This window comes from Podarcis filfolensis, assembly GCF_964270895.1.
Source record: "Podarcis filfolensis genome assembly, chromosome: 6".
In the NCBI taxonomy this organism is placed as follows: Eukaryota; Metazoa; Chordata; class Lepidosauria; order Squamata; family Lacertidae; genus Podarcis; species Podarcis filfolensis.
The window spans coordinates 34949839-34975985 of record NC_139609.1 but is presented as its reverse complement, the minus strand read 5'-3'; the positions used below and the strand labels follow the sequence as shown (position 1 = coordinate 34975985).

Genomic DNA, 26147 nt, shown 5'->3' with positions numbered 1-26147 from the left:
TTTATATAGTATACCAGGAATATAGTAACCATGTTTAGTCAGAGTGCAGTATATCCTTCTCCTTTGGAGCTGAAAAATACTCAGGACAAACAATGTGCATGACAGAGAAAGCTGAAACCAGAGTCAGATAGTAATGTACCGTACGTTGCTGAAATGCATTGCTAGAAACAATAATATTTAGTCAAAACACAGCAATAACCAAACAATGTGATGGAAATACTGGAAAAGAAGCAGAGAGCACATCCCCCCTATATCTTCAGAAAACAGTGACAGAAAGAAGTGTCATCTAGTTTATGGTTTGGTGATGAGAAACACAACAGTAGAGCTGAGGGGGGAAATGAGCAGGACATGTGAACCTTTTACCACGGAATGTGAGATCACTTGTGGTATAGAACCACAAAAGACTATAGTGCAAAACAGTGCACAAAACAGATGTGGAAAATGGTGCATTTTCAAAAGATGTGCAGAACAGCCCATAAATTAGCAATGCTTCATTATTAAGGGAGCCTGTTGCTTTGTAGATTTAAAGCAAATTGTTGAAGTAGTTTAAAAATAATAATTAAACAACAAAGTCTGCAGTCAGCCTATTCGTGTTCTAAAAAAATTCCTACCAACAACTTCTTCACCGATGACTCAGACTAATGCTTAAACTCCTTTGAAGCTAGCAATGTATTGCTACTAATTTCCCAGTTCAAACAATTGCAAAACATTTTGTAGTAACCATAGTTTAGAAACTATATTATGAAGGTGTGCAGGATTCACCTTGTTTTTTCTAACATCTGGAAGTAGGACAATCTGTGTTATTCTGATTCAGCATGTTATTTGGATCCAAATCTGATTTGTTAAGTCTGATGCTCTGCTATGCCTCCAATAACTCTAAAGGGGACTCTACAAACAGTTATATCTTTTTTAGGCAAGATTGCAGATAAAGGAGTCCCTTGAGAGTAGATTAAGCCTGCCAAATCTCAAACATTCATCGAGGGATTTTCATGTAGGAAACCATTGGGGTGGTATCCAATCAAGTGCATCTGCTAGCACAAGGACTTTTGGCTGTGCAATGGAACTTGCCCTCCTCTTCCTTCCTGGGGGTTCAAACTATGAGGGAGATGCCCCAGGGTAAGAAACCTGCCAAAGTTTACACAGGAACATCCAGAGGCTATTTGAAGGAAAAAGAGTGGTGGGAGGGGGAAAGAGCCATGGTTTTTAATTATTGCATAGGAAAAATGAACAATTGGGAAAGAAGAAGGATACCTAATTAATTAAATTGTATTGACATTTGGAAGCTGTGGAAAAGTTTTTTTTATTTTAATTAGTTACTATTAGTTGTGCTATAATATGTTTATGTTGCAAACCATCTCAGGATCTTGTTTGATGAAGGGGCACTTAAAAATTGAATAAAATAAAAACGCAATTCAAAGGCTTAAAAAAACGATCCATTCAGTGCACATGTGTGTTTCTGAATCACACCCATAGCAAAATGTAAATATTGAGACTTGGGACTTTACGAGTAAATAATTCGCTTTGCTACCTGAAATTATTAATTTCTTTAGAACATTGGAATGAAAGGTTCTACATATTGGAGCAACGTTCTGTAATCCTGCCTTTGCTTGTTTTCCAGAATGTGACTTTCACTACAGTCCAAAGAAAATACTTCAATGAAACGAAAGGCTTGGAATATATTGAGCAATTATGTATACCTGAGTTCAGCACTGTTCTGATGGAAGTTCAGTCCAAGTATGTATGTAAATAGAAATTAACAGTTTATCTTTGGATATGCCACATTTTTAGTAATTTCACAGTTCATAGGCTGGTCATCTACCTACAAGATTATTAGTCTACTGCTTTCAGACAGTGATCTAAATATTTTAAAATACTTATATATGTTGATATAAATATTCTTCAAAACTTTATATATATTCCTTGTTGATAATAATGATTGATTTTTGCCCAATATGTTCGGTTACTTATTATTGTATATTGGGTTGAAACCAAAGATACATGCTTAGAATTCTAGGGTTTTTCCACACACACCCCTCACCACAATCCCCTGGTATATCCTGAAAAGCAACTCCTGAAGGCAAGGAAGTGTTTGGAAGCATATAGAATATAGCACAGAGGATTGCAGTGGGAGGGTGAATCAGCAGGAACTGAGCTGCCTTGCATCAATGAAATCCCATTGCACTTGCCCAAAAGCAGGTTTGGATCCAAGCCATTGTTTGCTTTCAACATTTCTGTAATCATTATCCCTGTTGAAATTTCATTTACCAACCAATTATAATTTGATGTTGTTGACTCTTACACCAACTAGATCAAATAATTAGAGAGTGCACTAAGGTTTTCTCCAAGCCTCTGCAATAGATTGGGGGCGGGAGGGGTTTTAGAGGGCAGGGGAAGAGAAAGAAGAGAATTTCCGTTGCGTTCTTGGTTCTTGTTTCACATGTGCTGTGGTTTAGTTGGCTATAACCTTAACTCTGCATAAAGCAGCTGGGAGTATGTTCTGTTGGCTCATTATAACCTTCTCCTTAATAATTGTGGGTTGGATTTGTAGAAAGATATGATATCAAACAACGTTACATGAAAATAAGGTTTATATAGAAATACTTCCAGGTAAATGTGTTTAGGATTAGAGTGTTAAACTGCTGTGAAGCTGTTGTTTTCCGTAATGGAATGTCTTAAGAAAGACTCTCTGTCAGTTATCTTTCATTAGTTATATCACTTTAGTTCCTTTATACCTCCAAGTTGTGTTCTTATGTTGCTGTTTGATATGTGCAACCAGTGTTTTATTCCAGCAGAGGGCGTATAGGCCAAAAGTGTTGCTTCTGTTGGAAAAAGAACAATTGCATAAAGTAATGCATTGTCTCCTCTGTTCCTGTTTTTGTTTATTATTCAATTGTAGCTTCAAAGTTTTGCTCAGCTTCAGCAGTTTATGCCTATATAAATTCATTTCAGATAGTCCACTCCTACAGTGTTTGAATCACCACCAAGTATGACTTTACACTATGCGTTTATCTTTATCTCTTTACATTCAAGACAATGGAAAAATTGGCTTTGTCTCAAGATTACACTCTGTGCATATGCCAGGATCACTTTTCCAAATCATTTGCTTTTATTAGCTTTCATTCTTAATTAACCTTCTTTGAATCTTTTCTAACAGTTTCTAGACTGTGATCTACAAATTTTACAGGACATGGTTTAGGTATCTGCCTTAAATGTATTTATTTCACTTATATCTCACCCTCTCTCAATTTATTATTGTCATTTTAGCTTTTCAACAACAGTGTGAGTTAAGTAAGGCTGTATGTCAGTGGTTTGTCCAAGGTCACTGTGCTGCATGGTTGAATGTGAATTTTAATTGTTTACCATATTTCAATCTAAAATGGCTCTTAACTTGGAGTGCTGCAGAATTCCATCAAAAACAGAAACCAGGATAGAAATTGCCAATGTTCACTTACGTCCAGAACAGAAATCATTCCATTGAATATGATTCATATTTACCATTGCTGCTTTCAATCTACAAATGATACCCAAGTATTTTTCCACATTCAATGAATGTGATTAAATAACATCATAACAACATAATTTACATAATAAGTTACACTTGTTACATAATTTCACTAGCAGACAGAGAGATGAATAACATAGCTTTTAATAGAATACTAACTGCAGCAGAATGGAAACAGTGCTGCATGTGAAGAATACAGGGCAGGACAGAGAATGATGCCTTATTACATCCCTACCCATAACTATGTAGTACAAGACTTCAAATTATTTATAAAGTCTCTGTAACAGGACTAAAACCCAGTTGGACATCGGCTGAGTAGTATTTCCACCTGTCCTATCTCTGAGCCTTCATTGATGACAGATGGTTCTTGATTATAATAAGATGTGTTGACAGTGAGATTGTGAGTCATTCCTGTAGAGCAGGCAAACATGACAACTTTATCTGCAGAAAGGAAATTATTTCAGATGGTTTACCATCTGCAATATTCCTTGCTCTTCCCTTAACACATGAATTGCTTTGGAAGATCAGACCAAGATTCATCTCATCCACTATTCTGCTTTCAAACAGTAGCCAACTGGCTGCTTCTGAAAAATTAACAAGCCGGGTATCTTGGAAATGGCCATTCTTAGCCCCACCTCCCCAGCATCTGGATATTATACATACATTGCCTTTAATGTGAATAATATATTTTGCTTTCCTGGTTGATGACTGATGGAATAAGCACTATTAATTCATGTAAGCTTTATTTATTTTTTTAAAAAAAGTCTAAGCTAGATGAAATCTCCATTCCCTGCTTAAATGAATGATACAACTATGTGTACTGTGAAGTATTTTATTTCATCTATGCTGAATTTACTGCCAATCAATTTAATTAGATGAACCCCAGTTCTAGAATGATGAGAGAGAAAATATTTAGCATTGTCCATACCATCCATAATTTTTATAAATATATTTCATCCCTTCCTTCCTCAGTTGTTTTAAAGCAAAAAGTTATACTCTCACAAGTATTTCTTGCAAAGTAAATTATTAAAGTCTCTTTGGGTTGTATATAATGACATTATTGCAAAAGTAGAATTACTGCCACTTGTGGAACAATTTCCCCCCACTCCCATGTACTTCATGCACCCCCCTGATCTGCTTTGGTGGTTCCCCCAGTGCTCAGGAGCAGATTTGGGAGATTGCAGGGCATGCTGGCATTGAAAGACTATCAGACTAGATGTCAAATCCTCTTGCCTCCCTGACCATTTCGCCTTTTGTGTCTGTCATATGTAAGACTGCAGGCAGAGACTCTCTTATTTTAACTGATTTTGTGTAAGCCTTTGTAGGAACTTCTTTTTGCTGAAGAGTAAGTTACAAATGCTCTAAATAAAAAATGAGGGAGTTCCAGAAACAAGGTGCCACCGCAGAGAAGGCCCTGGACTTTATAGATTTCTGATTCTGAAGGTGGGAGGACTCAGCAGTGAGCCCTGGAGAAGATCTTAACAGCTAGACAGATGTGTATGGGAGAAGCGAGCCCTTTAGATATTTTATGTGATTTACTATCTTTCAAAGAAGGACCTTTCATATGTCATTATCAGTTTCTGAGAGTTATTTGAAAGCCTTACTCTAGCTTATCCCAGCTAATATTTTCAGGGTTTCTACCTTCAAAGCTAGGTAAGCCGTAAGTCTTAAAAGCTTATGCACAATAGTATGTGCAATTTTGTTTTTATTTTGTCTTACAATTTCATAGATACTACTGTCTGGCAGCTGTTGCAGCTGTGCTGAAGTATGTTGAGTTCATACAAAATTCAGTTTATGCACCTAAGTCACTTAAGATTAGTTTCCATGGAAGTGAGCAAACAGCAATGATTGATTCAACGTCAGCCATAAACCTTGAATTAATAACTAACAATAGGAATCCTAGGTAAGATGTTTCATTTCACGACTCTAAGGTATAGAGAAGATAGAAATGAATTTGTATTTGGATTATACAACAACTGGTGGATATTGATGCATACCTATGGTGTTTTAAAAAATAAAGTTTGTTTTTCAGCTAAAAATGTATTTTGGTCTTTTCAGTCAAACCCAGGTGTCACCAACCATGGCACCCATGAAGGGCTTCAATGGTGCTCTCCGGCAGGTGCCACAGACGGAACTTTATTGTCTTCTAGGGGGGGAAATTATATTGTAAACTTCCTTGTGATCCTCAGATGCATGGTGGTATAGAAATTTAATAAATAAATAAATAAAGTTATTAAGCAAAAGGTGCACAGAGTTTTCTAAATGTGATTGCTCCCATCTAGCAATGTATTTAGGCAATGAATGAAGTCAGAGCTGTGATTGTTGTTTGGACACCAGGCAGTAGGAATCCCTGAGGTCCTAAAGAGCTTCTCCCCTCAAGTACACTCCCCCCTGGTTAATCCTGTGTTTCTTTTTATAGATATTTGTTGTTCCATATTGAACATTCTGAATGTACCATTTCCTTTAAAGTTTGTGATTAGGATAATTATATGCTACATGTGATGAGCAGTCCCATGATTCTTCCTTCAAAGTTGTTGTATTTAACAACAACAAAAGGAGTCATCGGAGGTGTGGAGAGAAGAGGGATATTTATTCCAGCTCCAATGATTCTCCTAAACTAGTGCCGCCGCCACCACCATTAATTCTTACTTAGGAACCTTTAACTTAACCCAGTAAAGAAGTCCTTTCCCCCTGGGCTGGCTAATAACCACTTATTGGCTAGTGTCAGCCTCTGCCTGGTACTGTCCTGCTCACTTCGCTCTCTGTCCTCTACCTGCCATAATGTGTCCACTAAAGTTATAGCTGCTTCCACCCCAGTTCTCTGTGTTAATCTCTTCCTTCCCACTGCAGACAGAAATGGTAAACGTGGTACTAGTTTCAATATATTCTTCTGAAGTCTGTTCTCTCTCTTTTTGCTTGACAGAACATACAATTCTAATATTCTTGATAACATCTGTACAAATGATTAGTTAAATTTTCCTCTCATTTGTTCTTATCACAATACTTTCATTTGGCACTGTCTGAGTAAATTACTTCCTTTTCACTGAGAAATAAAATTCACTGCTCAGAAGAAAACTTCTGATGTATTATAGTCACACACTAATAAGCAAAATGCATGACTTGGGTCATGCTGAAACTGTATTAGTAAGTCATATACTTGTTGCATAATAATTGCCGGTATTATCTCTTGTGCTGATGCCCTTCTTCTTTGGCACATGAAGAACAGGTTTGGAGCAGCTCACATTAGACCTCCAGCATAATCTTCCCCTACTCCCACAGAGCAGCTGCATTGGCACTATGATATTGATGTCAAATGCCACTCAGTGCTTTCCTGTACATGGCATCTTTTCCTAAACTTCTAACTTCTGATTCTTTCCCTTATTGAAAAGCATCTACACACAGAGAGATGGTTGCTAAATATTTCCAGAACTATTTCAAGCTTTTGTGCAGTTAGCTGGATGCAGAGGGGCAGAGGTTCCATCATCACTTGAGTGCAAATTTCTGTTAATAAATGCAGCCACATGCATTTCATGGAGGTAGCACGGCAGGTACTGCTGTGCTTTCCGCAGATTGAAGGAGCACGAGTGTAGCCTTGGAATGTGATTTGTGTGTTAGCAGTTGTAGAACGTTTAAATTGTTTTGTATCAACTTCTTAATGAGATTCCCCCCCTCCCCCAACTGTGCTATTTTTCAAAGGAATGGGCACACTCTTTTTGGTGTTCTAAATTATACTAAAACACCAGGGGGAAGTCGGAGACTTCGATCTAATATTTTAGAGCCTTTGATTGATGCTGATACCATTAATACAAGGTTGGATTCTGTTCAAGAGCTACTTCAGGAAGAGGAACTCTTTTTGGGTCTTCAGTCAGGTAATCAAATATCGCTTTATAGAATGGATAACATATTTCCTTTAATAATGGGTATCATATTTCTATTAATCACAGCTTTTGAGCAGGATGAATATTGTTGCTGCTTCATTCTCAGCTTGTTATGAGTGGATCGCTGTATGTATGTATGTATGTATGTATGTTTTTAAGTTTTTAAGTTTTTAAGTGTAGGGATCTCCAAATTTGATTGGAACAGTGGGGCTTGGGGGAAGGAGTGTTTAACTCTTCCTTCCTGCACCACATTTCCAAGCTAGCTACCAATGACAAAGAAGTGAATTCTGATACCAATGATATATCTGTATCCCCTCCTCCCCCCAAGGCCAATAGCAGTTTTGGAGGTTTATCCAGATTGATGAAACAATATGAGAGAACAGCTTCCCCCAATGTTTCTGTTCTGATCAAATTTAATGTTTATTAAGATAAAAAGTATATTCTGTCTAACATTTTGGCCATATTAATTTTAGATTTAAAGCAGTTTAGCCTTAATTATATTAATAGGATTAAATCACAGTCAATTGGATATAATGGTTGTGGCTTGAGCTCAGTGATTGCTTGATTTCTGTTTTATAGTTATTTCAAGATTCCTGGACACTGATCAACTACTTTCAGTTTTAGTTCAAATTCCAAAGCAGGATACGGTATGTTTATAAATACTTTTACTTCATAAATGGTAAATAAATAGCTGCCACTTATCTTTCCTTTTATTAGTGATCACTTCTGTGTTTGTTGTAGAGAAATCTCTTAATTGATGTGTGCGCTCAGTTCATAACTTGCAGCACTAAATGAGAATTTTACCATTTAAATTTTAGTACTTTCACACCAGAGTACAAATGAGATAAAAATCTTTATTAGATTTCTAGAAGTTTGCAATTACAGGCTATTGAACATATTTTAAATGTTCGTTAATTACTAATAAAAAAATTAATTTAGCATACTATATTTATTTTAATAATTCACACAATTTAATGGAATTTCTCTGTGTTTAATTTTCACTGAATTACACTTGCACTTTATGTTTTTGAAAATCAAATTATTTTTAGGTTTTAGGTTTGTTGGTTATAACCACTAGGCACATAGTCCCAATCTCCAAAATAATGATTTCCTACAACAAAGAGCTAATGTTGTTATTATTGTTAATAATGTTTTTGGCCTCCAGTATTATAACACTAGAAAAAAATATGTACAAGCTCCAGTGAAAATTCAAATAAGAGAATGTTTTCAAATGGTGACTGAATAAAACTACATATATGATAAAAAGGACAAAAAGTGAAATAATTCTATATAAAAAGCATACAAAATACTTTAACTTGAAGAAAGTACCAATAACACAAAAGTCCTAAAAGTTCAAACAGATGAAAAAGAAATAAGGTGCCCACATCCACCCAGAAAAGAGGCCAAATGCTGGGTTCCAGATACAGAAATGTGGTCATATTGGCCAGTGAAGTAGAAGGCAAGAGTCCACAGGATCATAGAATCATAGCATTGTATAGTTGGAAAGGATCTTAAGGGTCATCTAGTCCAACCCCCTGCAATGCAGAAATCTCAACTATATCATACATGATAGGTGGCCATCCATCTCAATAAAACTAGAATTCACAGATCAACCTTTATCCAGTAATAAAGTCGCTCGTGTTATGAACCCTATGAATCACTGTTCTTTTAAGACCTGCTACTATGTTATCTTTCACTAAGTGTCAATTATTCATGCCTGCCTAGAGCTATAGGTGCTACTATTTAGTCTTCATGACACTAAAGCTAAATTCCTGACTAGAACATTTCTAGTAGATTACTAGAAGTGGCAAGCTGGTGGTCCACATTAAATTCCCCCTTTCTCCATAGCACCATAGAATGAGATTGTTAAGTTTTGACCACTAAGGTGTTGCCTAGGTGAACAGGTAGGTGCTAAGTACTGGGGTGCGGGTGTATATTTCTTTTTCCCTACCGAAAGTGTATGTAAGAGGCTCCTGTTTCACTGCAAAAATTGATAACATAGAATCACCAAGTGTCAATATTAGATGATTCTAAATGATGGTGATATAACAGTGCCAGTCAAAGTGATCAGTTCATTAGGCAGAAAGGAAATAAGTCAGTTAACATTCCTAACATTTGTGGTCATGCTTCATACAGAAAAAAATAGGAATACAAAAATATGAATACAACAGGCAACAATTATATTAAGCACAACAGTATCTAGGCCACATTATGCTAATCAAACAGTAAAATAATGATAAAGTATATACCTTTTCTGCTTTCTAACAGGTTAATGCATCTGAATCAAAGATAACAAATTTAATTTATCTGAAGCACACCCTGGAACTTGTAGAACCTTTGAAGGTATTCTGTCCTGAAGCTTTATGTTAAATGTCAGCTACGGTTATCATTTGGCCCTATGAGTCTTAAAACCAAGTCCTCCTGCAGTGGGAACCAGGCCCTTTACCATCTGTGCCACTGTGTTAGTTTGCCAGAGAAGGGAACCAGTTGCTTGCCATCTATTGTTCTTCACCACCTCAGATGGCCAGAGGGTGGTATTATTGCATCTCAACTAGGCATCCAGTAACAAAGGGCTATTATTTCACCTAGTGCTGGAAAGCTGCTGCCTGGCATTATTCCTCGGTCTGAACAATTGATTACTTAGGCCGCCTGCCCCTGTATAATTTACCTGATCACTTCCTGCTCATCTCCAGAACGCTGGCCTGGCAATTGTATGCTTTAAAAAGACAGCTACAACATAGACGAAAGCATATTAGGAGTAAGCTCGGCTAGTCATTGTCTAGAGCTCATCTTGGAGCCTACTCTGTGCTAGAAATCTATGCTCGGATATCCAGCAAAGCTCTTGTGAGGAGGCTTTTATCCCTTCCACCCCATGATTACCTTGTGCCATCAGAGGCCTTCTATGATACAAGGTATTTTGCAAAGGAAATCGCTCACAACTTTGATCCCACTTTTGAAAGGATACAAATGCAGAATGTATCCAGGGAGTAATTTTATCAGTACTTTATTACTTAGATGTCTTTCAGTTGTGAGCTGAGGATGTGGATAGGATTATTGGAGCAATTTGATCCATGCTCTGTATGTTTGACCATTATCTATCATGGTCAACTACATTTTGTCTGGAAGAAAAGGCTACCAGGGTTGTGGAAGCAATTGATGCGCCTTGAGAGCGGGGATGGCCCTAGCACTCTCTCTCTGCTCCCATGTTTTTAATGGGTGAAATCCAATATGTCCATTTGTCAGTGAAATGGACACCATTGTAGAACAGATCTGCTACCCCGCCATGCAGCCCCCTGCGCACACCCAAAATATGTTCTAGAAGATAGAAGGACCTCTCTTGGGAGTGTGTGGAAGAGAGAAAGGGGTAGTCTCATCATGCAAATGGAAGTCTACTTGTGAGATATTATCTATCACCTAATGAGTCAGTTAGGGACGCGGGTGGCGCTGTGGGTTAAACCACAGAGCCTAGGACTTGCTAATCAGAAAGTCGGTGGTTTGAATCCCCGCGACGGGGTGAGCTCCCGTTGCTCGGCCCCTGCTCCTGCCAACCTAGCAGTTCGAAAGCACATCAAAGTGCAAGTAGATAAATAGGTACCGCTCCGGTGGGAAGGTAAATGGCGTTTCCGTGTTCTGGTTTGCCAGAAGCGGCTTAGTCATGCTGGCCATATGACCCGGAAGCTGTACGCCAGCTCCCTCGGCCAATAAAGCGAGATGAGCACTGCAACCCCAGAGTCGGCCACGATTGGACCTAATGGTCAGGGGTCCCTTTACCTTTAATGAGTCAGTTAGCTAACACTCAATGATGTTTTGTTTGTTTTAGTTGTTACTTTTTAATTGTTAGCTGCCGCATGAGTCAATTTTGATTAAGAGTCAGGTGGTATATATTTTAAATAAACTGATTAGAATTCAAAAGCAATAAAATTCTATCTTGCGCAAGATTGTTCTTTATATTCATGGTATTTCCTGGAATGTGAGCCAAGTTCATACAATAATCAGCCAAGAGGTTAAAACATTAATGTTTAGGTTTTTATTTTAAATTGACTCTTATACTTACAAGTTCAGCGTACGGAAAATATCTTGTTCTATGTAATCATCTAATATTGACAGATTTTATTAGCTGTTTTTTTCCAGTTAAACCTAAATGAATGAAAGGGTATTGAATCCATTAACATTTCTGTACACTTGAATATATCAGTTTTTCATGTTGATTTTAACAGGATGCTTTAAAAAGCTATAAAACACCATTGTTAAAGGCTTACTATAGTTCTTTGGAAGACAACAGGTACTGTTTTATTTTTAAAAACATCTTTGACACTGATGTTATTATTTCTTGCACCCTGTTTTTGTAAAATGTGCATTTTATTTTCTCTAGTAGAGTAAGGAAGGTATTCGAGACCCTTTCGGATTGCTCCTCCTCCCATTGAAAGATAGGGCCAGCTTGCAAGTTGACTCTATTGGAGGAGTGGCTGACTGGAAGAGCAGGAAACTTGTTGAAAGACAGAAAATAACCAACTTGATTAGTTAGAAACAAAGCATACCATGAAAAAGAATACTTGGGTGAAAAACTAGCGCTGACATTAAAGAAGAAAAAAACATGCTATTGATTTCAATAAAATTGCCATTAAACAAATAATTCTGACAAAGAAAATTATTGTTCACATCTAAGCTATATTTAGGAAACCTATGCAAAGTATCTAACGCGATTGTGCAGCATTAGATATGAAGATGTTATTAGGGTTTTGAAAATATTCAAATTCAGCATGAAGAGTGGACTTCTACTCATGTAGTGGGCCTTTACCTTCCTCTCCACCAACCCGCCAGAGCAAATTTTGAGTGTGTGCAGGGGGCTGCAGGGGAAAGGAGAGGAAGGCAAAGTTTTGCTGTTTTGCTGTGCAAGTGAAAGTCCAATCCACTTAGGCACAGACATCTTTGATTACAACCCAGTGAATATGAAGTACAGAGGTTTTGGATTTGAGTATTTTAATTACATTACTTTTAGATAAATACAGCATTTGTAAAATATGACATAGACATTGCCCCAATTTTATATATTTCTAGGTTTGGAGTCATACTTGAAAAGATTAAAACTGTCATTAATGATGATACAAGATACACAAAAGGATGCTTGAATATGAGAACACAGAAATGCTATGCAGTGAAGCCTAATATAAATGAATTTCTTGATATAGCACGAAGAACATACACTGAGATTGTGGATGATATTGCAGGTACTTCACTGTTTAGGTATTTAATTTTGGGTACTTTAAATATATATACCTTTCCTGCAATATTATAGCCCGTACTTGTTTGCATAATAGTACTTCCGTCAATATTTTTGTGATAGCTATGATGAACCTTACTGTGTTACATTACAAAATATTTTTGTTTTACATCTTTCTATTAAGGAATGATAGCACAGCTTGCAGAAAAATACAACCTTCCTTTGAAAACAAGCTTCAGTTCTGCACGAGGATTTTTTATTCAGATGAGTGCTGACTGTGCAGCAATACACAATGGTCAATTTCCTTCAGAATTTACCAAGGTACACATTTTGGAGCTGTTGGGTCATTATAGTTAGTGAATTTACATCGAGATTTGATGGGTGTAGTATGCACCCTTATTTACACATCTAACATGCCAACCTTGCTGCCTCAATGGCAGCAATTTTTCCCTTTGTCCAGCCAAGATCCAGCTTCAGATGCACTACTACTTGCTACTGTGCTTCAGGCCATCTCTTCTCTGATGTTGAGGCTATCAGTTCTGATGTGCAGATCACTGATTCTGTAACTCTTCTCTATCCCCCTTTTGGGGCTAGCCCAGTGCTTACCATGCTGCTGTCCTAAGAATTACTCCTCACCACTATCCAGCCAGTCACGGTACTAGTCTCCATGCTGAAGTTACTGTCAAGATCATTCATGGGGGTTGTTGCTATTTTTAGCACTAGAAATACTAGGTTGTCACACTCCCTGTTCTCATTTTCACTCTCAGCAAGGTGGTAAGATTAAAGTGTCTTAATATTTAAGCTTTAAACTAGGACTCGTAAAGGTAAAGGTACCCCAGTCGCAAACGACTCTGAGGTTGCAGCGCTCATCTTGCTTTGCAGGCTGAGGGAGCCGGCGTTTGTCTGCTTCTGCACACAGTTTTTCCGGGTCATGTGGCCAGCATGACTAAGCCACTTCTGGCGAAGCCAGAGCAGCGCACGGAAACACCGCCTTCCCTCCGAGCGGTACCTGTTTATCTACTTGCACTGCGTGCTTTCAAACTGCTAGGTTGGCAGGAGCTGGGACTGAACAACGGGAGCTCACCCTGTCGCAGGGCCTCGAACCACCAACCTTCTGATGCTATTTTGGGGCATCACACTTATTAGAAGAAGCAAGTGAACCACTGGTGGGATAGCTGATTCGAGAGGCACCTATGCTCTATCCTAACCCCTTCCCTCCAGCCATCAATATTAAGAAGACAAGGCTGCACTCTTTGTGGTATTGAGAACCCAGTGAAATCAGTGTGAAAATGTAATTAATACGATTAAGTGAAGTCATGCTGATTTCAGCTAATGCAGTCTGGATCTAGCCTGTTATAAATAATATTCTTTCTATAATATCTGTAAATATTCATTAACTACCCTAACTTGCAACGTTACAGAAATGAAAATAAGGATTTTGTATTGAGGTAATTCTAGGAAGAGTCTTACATTTCTGAATTGAATTGTTCCATTAAAAACAAGGCATCTTGAGTGGCTCAAGGACTCCCCAAATATCCAAGTCATTCTGTGGTCTCATGTCCATAAAATGCTCAGCCGTTTCTCCCTTCCCCCAAGAAACAAAATCAAACAAGCTTGGGAAAATAGGTCTAGATTTTAATCACAAGTATTTTCTCAGGACACTCCTAAGTGCAGTGATTTGCAGGAGGAATTGGAATTTGTTTTTCACGTCAAGTCCATCAAAATCCTGGAGATTTATAGTATTTATTCTATTTCCCCACCATCTCCAAGTCAATGGAGAGATCTCTATTGTATCCCTAAAAATCTGTGGGTACAGAAGCCCATCCCTGTTAGTGGCCCTTCCTTACAGGAATGATGCCACCTGCTCCCCCCCCCCCCAATCTTTTTTCCATCCTGCATCCCCTACACAACTCAATAAAGAAATATATCTTTGGACAAGAAGCTATATTTACAAAAATCTGTGGTGGCACAGAATTCCAACCCCAACAACATTTGGTGAAGATTATTCTCTGTATGGGACGCAGGTGGCGCTGTGGGTTAAACCACAGAGCCTAGGGCTTGCCAATCAGAAGGTTGGCGGTTCAAATCCCTGCGACGGGGTGAGCTCCTGTTGCTCGGTCCCTGCTCCTGCCAGCCTAGCAGTTCGAAAGCACGAAGTGCAAGTAGATAAATAGGTACCGCTCCAGTGGGAAGGTAAACGGCGTTTCCGTGTGCTGCTCTGGTTCGCCAGAAGCGGCTTTGTCATGCTGGCCACATGACCCGGAAGCTGTACGCCGGCTCCCTCGGCCAATAAAGCGAGATGAGTGCCACAACCCCAGAGTCGGTCACGACTGGACCTAATGGTCAGGGGTCTCTTTACCTTTACCTTTACCTTTATTCTCTGTATGCTGCATTCGTTTTCTCTTCAGTAATCTGTCATGTAAATGCTTATGACCAAAGAGGGTGTTTATAATCTGAACACAAATTTCTTCATTATAAAGCCTAGAAATGTTTAATCTTACAGTGGGTTAGCTTGTGCTACCACAATTTAAACACATACAAAAGTACTTGCTATTTTAATAAACATTTATGGGGTGGTGTACATTATCCAGTGATAAAATAATTTCACACTAATTATTTTCAATTTATGTTTCTGCTTTATTACTATTGCTTTTCTCTTTTTTAAAAAATATTGAAGGCAGTTTACTCTCATGTTTTTCAAATTGCTCTTGCTTTGTTTTCTGGGAGTAGTTATTTATGCTTATCTAGCATCTCTTTTTGAAATTTCCCTACAGATTACCAAAATGAAAAATGTGTATAGCTTTACTTCACAAGACTTAATGAAAATGAATGAAAGATGCCAAGAGTCTTTGAGAGAAATTTATCACATGACATACTTGTAAGAATACTTCAAACATTTTTATTTGATATTGTGCCCAATTAACATTTGGATATGAGCTTTTAAATCTCTTTTTGTGGGTAGTGATTTTAAACTAGGAATTTTCACTCAAACTTGGAATTCTCACCCAGTTTCAGGTCTTAGATTCAAGCTTGCAACTTTCTTAAAGCAAGTTGTGCAATTTCTTACTGTCTTCCATGTTTTCCTCCTTTGACACTCCGGTCATACAAAGGGCTAACCATCTCCCTGGACAGTTTGTTGCTTCTAATAAAATAATATTTTATTGTCGGTCTTAACGTCTTCAGTGATTTCCTTGATTTTTTATTTTATTTTTTTTGCATCCCTTATTGTCTGCTTCCACTTACTTCACCAGACTTGGTGTTCCTTTTTGTTCTCCTTATTTGGGCAAGACTTACACTTATTGAAAGAAGCCTTCTAGCTTCTAATAGCTTTCTTTATTTGGGTCATTAAACACACTGGCATCCTCTTGGCCTTGGTGATACTTGTCCTGATCTGCAATATACATTCTAGATGACCTTCTGTTATTGTGGTTTTGATTAACCCCCAAGCATTATGGAGAAATTTGAAGCTCCTGAATTTCCCTTTCATTTTTTAAAAAATGAACCCTGTATTTTTGAGATGTTCACTCTTTTGAAGAAAACTGTGACTGTGCTGAACTTGCTTGGCAGTTGTCCACTTCCATATAAGTAGACAATTATACATTTAGTTGTATTTGATTTATTTTTAGTTGTATTGGAATACAGTTGCTATTTTAGACTAAAAGCTCAACATTTTTATTAAATATTTTGTCTATTGCTTTGAGGAATAAAATAAACTGTGCTATTATGTGCTTTCAGGATAGTGTGTAAATTACTGAGTGAAATTTATGAACACATTCATTGCCTGTACAAACTCTCTGATGCAGTGTCTATGCTGGATATGTTGCAGTCATTTGCCCACGCCTGTACGCTTTCTGACTATGGTGAGTAGCTTTGTTATTTAGAAAAGCTTTTACTAAAACTTGCGGTTTACCTCCCCTGTCCCCAAACTGTGAATTAGTCAAATAATAGTGCTGACATAATGTAATTGGCAGATTCAAAGATTGCCCGCATCAACATGCAAATACTTCCCACTACTGTAGCATAATGGCATCACTAAACGATATGTAATATAGTTTGTTTAGACAGATTCTTTGACTCAGAAGTTAAGATCTGGGTGTAATATTCTTTTTTATTCTGTCGAGCATCTCTGAAAATATGATTGGCTATCAAACTGAAGCTTCACTTAGTTTTTGTTGCTTTCTCATAAGACTTTAATAAGTTGCTTCACATGTCCTTCAATTGTTTCGTATGCGTCTTTTAAATAGAAGCAAATAGCAAGTACTCATATACAGGACAAGCAAAATATAGCAAAAATCAAATATTATTTAAGGAAACACTCCCCTGAACTTTGTTGCTTTAAAGTTACAGTTTTCAAAAAGTTACTTCTTTATATTATTCCTATCAGTGGAACTATTCTTAGGCTCAGACCCAGCACAATAGTCAGCTAGGTTAGGTGCTGCACCACCACTCACAACTCTGTCAGGCACTGGGCTGTTTCAGTGCTAGGTGGGTGGTGCCACCACTTTTGAATGGGAGCTAAGGTTGGCTCCTATCCACAGTGGCCACCAACCATGTTTGTTTACCCATTGGTGACACTTTGCTGACAGCTGCCTCCTTGGACTGCAGTCTTACCCAGTTACCTAGCAGTAAGCCGCATTTAAATTACTGGGACTTCTGAGTAAATGTATGTAGAATTATATTGTTAAGACATGAGGATTACAGTTTTACTCAATTTATTCACCTATTTCGTTCAGAATTTATTGATTACTAGATTTCTCATAAACTAACATGTAACAAGAACAAGACTTAACCAAAGTAGGATTGCGATATACTTGTTAATAACAGCAAAACATTTAAATATTATCTATTTTTTCTTAGTACGTCCTGAGTTTACTGACACATTAGCAATAAAGGAAGGATGGCACCCTGTTCTTGAAAAAATATCTTTTGAGAAACCTGTTGCCAACAATACTTACATTACAGAGGGAAGTAATTTTATCATAATTACAGGACCAAATATGAGTGGAAAGTCAACTTACCTAAAACAGATAGCCCTTTCTCAGATTATGGCACAAATTGGTAAGCAGTTATTTGAACTTTCATTGTTTCTCTTATCCAGTGATTTTAGTAAACCAATGTGTTACACTTTCCTTTCCCTTTAAGTTCAGCAGCTTTTAGCAGCCTTGATTCCTTCAGAGTTCCAAGTCTGTCTTAGTTTTAGAGGAGACCTGGTGAGGTTACTATCCTTACAGGAGGTCTCAGCAATTTCTCATAATCAGGAACTTAAGTTTCAAATAATATTGTTTAGTTATCTTGTTTAATCAATTCTGATACAGTCTCCCCATCCCCACCACTCTACAAATCTGTTCCATCACTCACAGTCTCTGCCTGAGTTCTCTTCCTTTCCCCAGCCCAGAATACCTATTTCTTCTCTTTTGTTTAGCTTTCATTCCCCAGGCTGTGCAGTTTCCCATTATATGACTGCACCCCTTCTCCCTGTTTCTCTGAGTATCTGTTGATAAGGGTGAGGCCCATACTGTCATCACCACACAAGACAATTTCTGGCAGGAGAAGGCTGAAGACAGGAGTCACCTGTCAACACAGCCTTACAAAGTTATTATTTACAAGAGAGAACCTTATCATTTCCTACCATTTTAAGAATTTCACATGGCTAACATTAAACTGCAACATTACTGCCAACTTCTCCTCACATTAATTTGTCCTTCTCTTTAATTTGCAGGATCTTTTGTCCCAGCAGAATATTCTTCATTTAGGATTGCTGAGCAAATATTTACTAGAATAGGTATGGATGATGATATAGAAACAAATTCATCAACATTCATGAAGGAGATGAAAGAGGTATTCAGATGAGCTTAGTGTTTCTTTTATGAGTGGCCTTGATTAATATTTAATTGGCCCACAGGTTTGTACATTTTGCTTACATATAAATATTCAAGGACCTCTGCTTCTGTTTTTCTCCTTACAGGGCAAAGATTAGACTAATAGGCTGCACATACCCAATGTTTTCATTTTCTTCTTCCTCAGCACACCAGTCCCTTTCCCATGCAAACACCTCCACCAACATACACATGCCACCTTGTAAGCTACCATTTAAATTCCCCAGACTGTGCATTCTGGTTGCAAAATAATAATGGCTAGGATCCATCAGAATTCTGGAGGGGAATCGAAGGGACTTCTACTCATACAAGGGGATATTCCATTTTCCAGTTCCCCACTCCAGCTATGAGCAATTGAACCACATCCCCTGCCATTTCTGAGGGGACTGGAAGAGGAGACAGGGAACGCCCATTCAGAGAGTGGATCTCTTTCTGTAGTGGTTCAGCTTCTATGCTGAATATTGTGCCAAACCATATATTGCCTTTTACATTGACTTGTGTTACTTTATCTCTCACACTGAAATAACAATTAGATGAAAATATTGCTGCTGCTTCCTTCCTTCCTGTCTCCCATAAGCCCCCAAACCTATCTGTGGCTCTGTCAAAGAGCTGGAGGCTCCCGCCTCTGGTTCGGGGGCCCTTTGGAAGGCAACAAAGGTGGTAGCAGTGGGGGCTCAGATATCGGTCCTGCTCAGCCCACACTTATGCACAAGTAATCAATCAGAGGCATTCAGTTGTTATTAGCACCTCTTTTTGCTGACTGACAGCATCCCTAATGGAGCTGCTACCAGCAAAGAAGTTTGAAAAGGGATGTGTAGCCTTCTGTGTGCATTGAATGTGCATTCAGAATTCTTAGACTGAGCTGTTTGTGTTGATGGATGTTCTGTTTTTATGTGGCAGCTGGTAAAACATTCCTAAAGTAAATTTCCTGACTCTTGTTTTGGGCAGGAAATGAGAATTCTTATTAACAGATTTTATCCTCACATGCTACTGCTAGTAATGAAATTTGATGTCTTTCTCTCTAGATAGCATATATCATACAAAATGCTAATGACAGATCACTTATCATAATTGATGAGCTTGGCAGAGGTACCAGTGCTGAAGAAGGCATCGGCATATGTTACGCAGTCTGTGAATATCTTCTTAATTTGAAGGTATTATTAATATTTTAATCAATAAGTGCATGAAATTTCCCTAACTATTATAAAAGATAGTAATAGTCATTAAGATTTCTCTTTTCCAATAATTTATAGTCTATTTAATTTCTTGTTTCATACTTTAGGCATTTACACTCTTTGCCACTCATTTTTTGGAATTATGTCAAATTGATGCCTTATATCCCAATGTGGAAAACAATTACTTTGAAGTGCAACACGTGAGAAGTAGTTATGGAAGTAGGGAGAAAATTGCTTATACTTATGTTCTTTCTAAAGGACACACGGAGGAAAAAAACTATGGTAATATGCTATATGGATTGTTATAATTTACAGAAATAAACATATAGAACATTAATATGAAGAGATAAAACAAGAGTACCTAGATACCTGTTCCATTAAACACATGAAAGATGTTGTCTGCATGTGCAGAGGGATTCATTCAGCCACTACTTTCTGTATTTAGAACTATATGGTTTGTGCATCTATTTCACTCAGACGCTTACTAAGTTTTTTATTACCTACTTGTTATTACTGCTGCTGTCATTAGCCTCTCCACTCTGCAAAATGTTCCACTTCTTTTCAGTCTCTTGTATTACTCCACTGTATTTCCAGTACTATTCGATATAATATCGTGAAGAAAGAAATGGCGGTATTGGTGTTCCTCTTCTCATTCTCATTATTTAATAATTATTTAGTCTGTTATGGGGGAATATTATGTAAATTGGAGAAACCTTGTTGAGCCTTTTGAGAATCAATATGACAGTTGATTCAACATGACAGTTGAACATGCACAGCTATTCTGATTCTGAGTTAACTTTCTGCTAAGCAAATTACCCAGTCAGATACTAATAAGAAGCTTTTTCAAGATTGACATTAAAAGGTTTTTTATTTTTTTTAAAAAATTAGAAGCTACTGCAGATGTAATGCTGCTGACCTCTTGGCTGTGGTTAAGTCATGTGAGCATGTGCTCCCTCATCTCATGTTTGGAGTGAATTCTACCCTACATTTCCATGGCTTAGCATTATATTTGTACAATTCCTAACTGTAGTTAAACGCTAACTATGATAACTGATAAAAACCCTCTTTATTAGGATCTGCATAGCTGCTTCAAATCTTGTTTAAGAAGAAAATTCTTGTTAGTATTTATGCAGATGTAACACTAATCCATGGTTTAAGCTCACGTGGGAAAGGAGATGGGATTTTGGAGGGGAGGATAGGTGGAGGTTACGTGTCATCTTGTGGCCTGCTCTGCTCCTAATCTTTTAGCTTTGGTTAAAAGACCAGGAGCATTACATCATCATAGGTCCTCATAGACTTTTTGATTAAATGTAACATTCTCTACCTCTGACAATTAAAAACAGCTTCATATGTTTTATATTTAGGACTTAAAGCTGCAGAGGTTTCTTCTCTTCCACCATCAATAATACAGGATGCCAAGGAGATCATAACTCTGATTTCTAGACAAATGTCGGTATGTCAAAACATTCTCTGGTGTTAGCTCTTTTTGTTAGGTGCTGATTTGAAACAATTTTGCTTGGAAGTAAATTCAGTAATTTATTTATTTTGCATTGTATATACAGGCAACATAGTGGCAGTTAATGCAGCGTACCATAGGAATAAAAGAATGATTTTTTAAAAAATTAAAGCAAAAACCACCACGTATAACTCAAATTATCAGTTCAAATTGGCTCATCTGTCTGCATGTTTCACATTTTAACTTTCTTAATTGGAGGCCAATTGTTTTTTGTTCATGTTTTTAATAAATGAAAGTTCTAAGTCTAGGCCCCCTTGCTGGTGCAATTGGTCCAACTTCACCGCTGATAGTGCAGCCTCGACATTGGCTGCCAATACATTTGCAAGCCCAATTCAAAGTGTTGGTTTTAATTTACAGCATTATGCAGCTTGGGATCACAAGACCTATCAGAATGCCTCTCCTGACTTGAACAATTTGGTTGTAGTCCCCCATCTGTGCAAAGTTTTCCCCAACACTTTTGGCATCTATCTTATTCCCTATATGTTGAGTTGGTTGTCATGGCTTATTCAATGGTGACATTCTGAGTTTTGCTTTTCCTTTTGGCGGTTGATGTGCTTTTGAAACGTTTATGTTAATTAAATGTATAATGTTAATTGTTTATAGCTGAAACTTTTGTGAGTTTAAAATCTGTTGTTAGTCCCCAGTAGATTGTTGGCATTAGGCAACTAAGTAACTAATCAATAGTAAATATAATGCTAAAAGTATGGTTTTAATTTGTTCATGTCCTTTTAAATAACAGAAGCAACAAAGAAGTACTCCTGAGACATTAAAGAAGAAGGCTATATATCACTTAGCAAATATGTTAGTTCAAACTGCCCGCAACTCTCGACTGGATCCAGACAGTTTGCGAATATACCTAAAAGGTCTGAAGAAAAAGTATGAGACTGATTGCCTTGCTGCTGAACAAGTACCTACTGAAGACCAGCAATAATTTATACTATAGTCTGAAGCACTAATATAGGTAGAGCCTGAAAATATACATTTTTTAAAAAAATGCATGATAGTTCTGGAGCATTCTGTCTTTCTGGTTTGCATGCACCAATTTTGCAGCAGCAAAACCAGATACATGAACAGAAACAGTATAATTCTAGAACTTTTAAATTATTATTCTTCATTTCAAAACATTATTTTTGAATATATTTATTTGAATATATTTAAAATATATTTGAATATATTTAAAATATATTTGAATATATTTAAAATAAGTTGTTTATAAAAGCTTTTAAAATATGATTAAATTGTTTTTTCTTCTATATTATTTCATTTGCCATATCTATGATATCCCTTCATATAAGCTTTATTGTTTGAATCTCCAGATGTGTTGGTTTGATAAGCTGACTTCTGGGTTGTTTCTGCTTCTTTATGGTGTTTTCTTGTGCAGTGGACAACACTGTTATAGTAATTGCAAGTATTTATTGTAATATTGATGGCTGCAGTGACATTCTACATCATGTTACTAGTAAAAAAAAAGAATTGAACACTTTCTTTAATGATCTAGTATTTGACGATACTAAGAGCTCTATCATTCTGCATAGAATAGCTCTTATGCATATATAATCCCATTTCAGCAGAAAAGAGTGATCTGTTCTGTTTTCTCCTGCATTTCATTGTACCTAATGTTGCCTAACAGTGTAGAGCTCCTTTTAAAAACCATCCACTTTAAAGAAATTTGAGGGTATATGTTGAGCAGTGTTTTTTTTTCCTAGAAAAAAGTGCCTGTACTCACCAGGAAGCAGGGAGAGGGCCCAGCACATGAGGGAGGGGTGTGGCCTGAAGCCAAGGCTGGGTGGTGAGCTGCTTAATGATCCCTCGCCTGCCCACCCACCTACCGGGGCACTGCCTCCCAGGTGAAGAGACTTCCCCTGCCCAGCTTTGGCAGCAAGGCTTCAGTATTGTGTCAGAGCATTGCACCTCCTTCCCTAAGCAGGCCAAACGCTTCCCAGGCTTGGGGAAAGCGACATGGTGTGTTGACAGGGTCCGAGAGCCCCCCTCTCCCCCCCCCAATGATGGTAGTACTTCATACTGTTGCGTACTGCCAGAAAAAAAGCACTGGTGTTGAGACTGATGTGTGTTGAATGGAGACTACGTATAGATATGGTGTGCATTTACATGAAGGCATGGAAAATGAGCTCAAATTGACAGTATAAACTGGATATTTCATACAGTGGTTTGTCAGTATGCATAGTTCCCAAGTGAATTTGGAAGATGTAAATTTATCTGAGGAACTACATTCATTGCCAGTCAATATACATGGTCACTAAGTGAAGACTTGAGTGATATATAATATTCTGTTTGTTCATGTCAGTTTTTACACATTCTTCATATCTTCTGCTTATTTCTAATTTCTGGTGTTTGTACAGTACATTCAACATAAATTTCCCAAAACATACATATTGCATTAAATGTTTATTTGTTTTGTTTTGTTTTGAAAACTTCTATCGTATTAGATGGCCCTGAGAGGCTCTCAAAGCAATTTGCAAAAGATTCCCACAATATAAATCACATTCAACTCTGGCATCAAGAACAGAAATAACATGGTACCGCTGTGGTGTCAGAATTTTTCAACTTTCATTTCCTGCCCTTCCCTAGTATTGCCTGTCAGCCTCTGCCTACCAGGCAACATTCTGACTTATGTTCTCTGAAGTCAGAGCATGAGGCTAAGCAGCTAGATCTCACTCAATTTGAGGGGGTAAATCTTCCCTGGGTGGTGGTTGCCAGGCAACAGCTTTCGCTAATGTCCTCTTAGTCAAGGGAGTCCTGTAATATTTTCTGTTCTTTCTTTGTATACCACCAGAGAGAACTAAAATTCCTGGTTTGTCAAATCTCTCATTGTCCTGGCATAACCCATCACACCCCTTTTGGGTGGGGGTTGTTACACCAGGCAGGTGAGTGCTGCCTGTAAGTGGGCACGTGGTCTTCTTTGGGTGGGGATATGTCTTCTGGTGGGGGTACTATATCAGGAGGGGGACATGGGGAGTGTTGTGGTCTAAACCACTGGGCCTCTTGGGTTTGCCGATTGGAAGGTCAGCGGTTTGAATCCACGTAACGGGGTGAGCTCCCATTGTTGTGTCCCAGCTTCTGCCAACCCAGCAGATCAAAAGCACACCAGTGCAAGTAGATAAATAGGTACTGCTGCGGCGGGAAGGTAAACGGTGTTTCTGTGCACTCTAGCTTCCGTCACGGTGTTCTGTTGTACCAGAAGTGATGTAGTCATGCTGGCCACATGACCTTGAAAGCTGTCTGTGGACAAACCCCCACTCTCTTGGCCTGAAGCGAGATGAGTGCTGCACCCCATGGTTTTCTTTCAGTGGACTTAACCGTCTGGGGGTCCTTTACCTTTACCTTTTATACCAGAAGAGCCATTGTGCTATATTACATAAACCCCTCCAGCCCGGTGGATCTGGAGTTTGATTGCACAGTATGTCAATAAATCTAAATAGGATTACCCAACCTTTTTTCAATCACAGTAAAATATTTAAGCAATGCATCCATTTTAGTTATTATGGATGCAAATATTTATTACTTGTTATTACTAGTTTAATTTTGATATTGAGGACGGAGAGATTCTAACAGATGGATTTGACTACATTCTTTTGAACACATTGATTAGAGGAGTATTCTCTTCACTTCTATAAACATGAGGAAAGCAATTAAATGTAATATTTACCATTAGCTCCATATTTGTGGTAATTAAATCTACTTGTTACAATTCATTCTTGACAATCATGTGAACATAACATTTGGCAATGCCATTTTCCCTAAGAATAAAAATTGCTTCTTGATTTGATGGGCCCTAAATAATACAGTGCATATATCTTTGCCATAAGAAGCGCCCTGCTGGGTCTGATCAAGGGTTTATCTACTTCAGCATCCTGTTCCCCTGAATTCCCAAGCAAAATTCATTCATTCAGCATTTTTTACACACCTTTCAGTTCCACAGTGCCCCTGAGAAGCCAACAAGCAGGACAGGTGGACAGAATTGTTTTCCATTGTTCCCCAGCAACAGATATTCAGAAGATGTTACCTCTGATCCTGGAGATAGCATAGCAGTCACTGGTACCCTTATTTTCCCACTTGCTAGCATATATTTTTGTGCTTCACTTTTGACCTTAAATTTCAAGGTGACATTTTAAAAGCAATTTTTAAAACAAAGCATTATTAGCCTTTCCAACAGCTCAGGGCTGCTACAGTGATGAGGACAGGGAAGAAATTTCATTGTTTCTGCATTTTAATAGGGTTGTGACCATGAATCAGATGCTTCCTAAATAGATCAAACAAATCCCTGTCTTAAGCAATGACTTGATGGGGCATTATAAGAACAAGGCAATGAAATCTAATAATGCTATCCTTCCAACTGACATTGGAACGTTCTCATTTGCTATTAAGCTGCTGCGTGATAGTGAATTGTCTTGTACTACTAAACATAAGTGATTGTGTTATTAGCATGCAGAAGGATGTAAATTGTTTAGGATTATCTTTAAAAGCCCAGAATTTCAATTGGCTCATTATCGGTCTGCTTATTTCATGCTTGCTTCTATTACAGATTAAGAGACTCTAGACAACCTGTTTTTCCCTCCTGCCCCATTTATAAACCAGTATTTATTTTCCTGGTAGAGTGCAGTGTAAATAAATAATGGATTCAAGCAGAGAAAATGGAAGTGAGAGACCTACATAATAATAATAATAATAATAATAATAATAATAATAATAATAATACAGCAGAGAGAGGTTTTCCTGAGTTCCATTTGGCTGTCTCTTAATTACCGTATGTTAAGGTTAGAAGGAAGACAAAACTCCCCCCCTCAAAAATATGAAATTAATATGGATTTTGGAATTTTTGTTGGCCCTATTAATATGGTATTACCCTAAAATGGATTATGGAGGTAAATCCCCCTACAAAATCCCCTAGACCTATTTTCCTAGAATTTGGTGAGATTAATACACCATGGAAGGAATCCTATTTCATCCACTTGGGCCCA

The 26147-nt window shown here is 37.8% G+C and overlaps 1 protein-coding gene across 4 annotated transcripts in view; it reads left to right on the top strand.

Annotated features, from left to right (window-relative positions):
• MSH4 (mutS homolog 4) overlaps nucleotides 1–23557 on the top strand; it is a gene marked incomplete at its 5' end in the record, with an annotated part of 32800 nt that extends 9243 nt beyond the window's left edge. For 2 of the 4 annotated variants that reach the window (XM_083620913.1, XM_083620912.1), the window contains 16 exons: nucleotides 1619–1734; nucleotides 5232–5405; nucleotides 7199–7371; nucleotides 7960–8027; nucleotides 9649–9723; nucleotides 11598–11662; nucleotides 12439–12608; nucleotides 12786–12922; nucleotides 15376–15479; nucleotides 16337–16461; nucleotides 17459–17659; nucleotides 18321–18439; nucleotides 19503–19631; nucleotides 19760–19934; nucleotides 21017–21105; nucleotides 21908–23557. In XM_083620913.1, the coding sequence (XP_083477039.1) occupies nucleotides 1619–1734; nucleotides 5232–5405; nucleotides 7199–7371; nucleotides 7960–8027; nucleotides 9649–9723; nucleotides 11598–11662; nucleotides 12439–12608; nucleotides 12786–12922; nucleotides 15376–15479; nucleotides 16337–16461; nucleotides 17459–17659; nucleotides 18321–18439; nucleotides 19503–19631; nucleotides 19760–19934; nucleotides 21017–21105; nucleotides 21908–22099 (2112 nt within the window). In that variant the 3' untranslated portion in view covers nucleotides 22100–23557. The remainder of the gene's footprint in view (nucleotides 1–1618; nucleotides 1735–5231; nucleotides 5406–7198; nucleotides 7372–7959; nucleotides 8028–9648; nucleotides 9724–11597; nucleotides 11663–12438; nucleotides 12609–12785; nucleotides 12923–15375; nucleotides 15480–16336; nucleotides 16462–17458; nucleotides 17660–18320; nucleotides 18440–19502; nucleotides 19632–19759; nucleotides 19935–21016; nucleotides 21106–21907) is intronic. The other 2 variants (XM_083620914.1, XM_083620915.1) reach the window with 2 other exon arrangements.
• Nucleotides 23558–26147: the final 2590 nt, after the last annotated feature.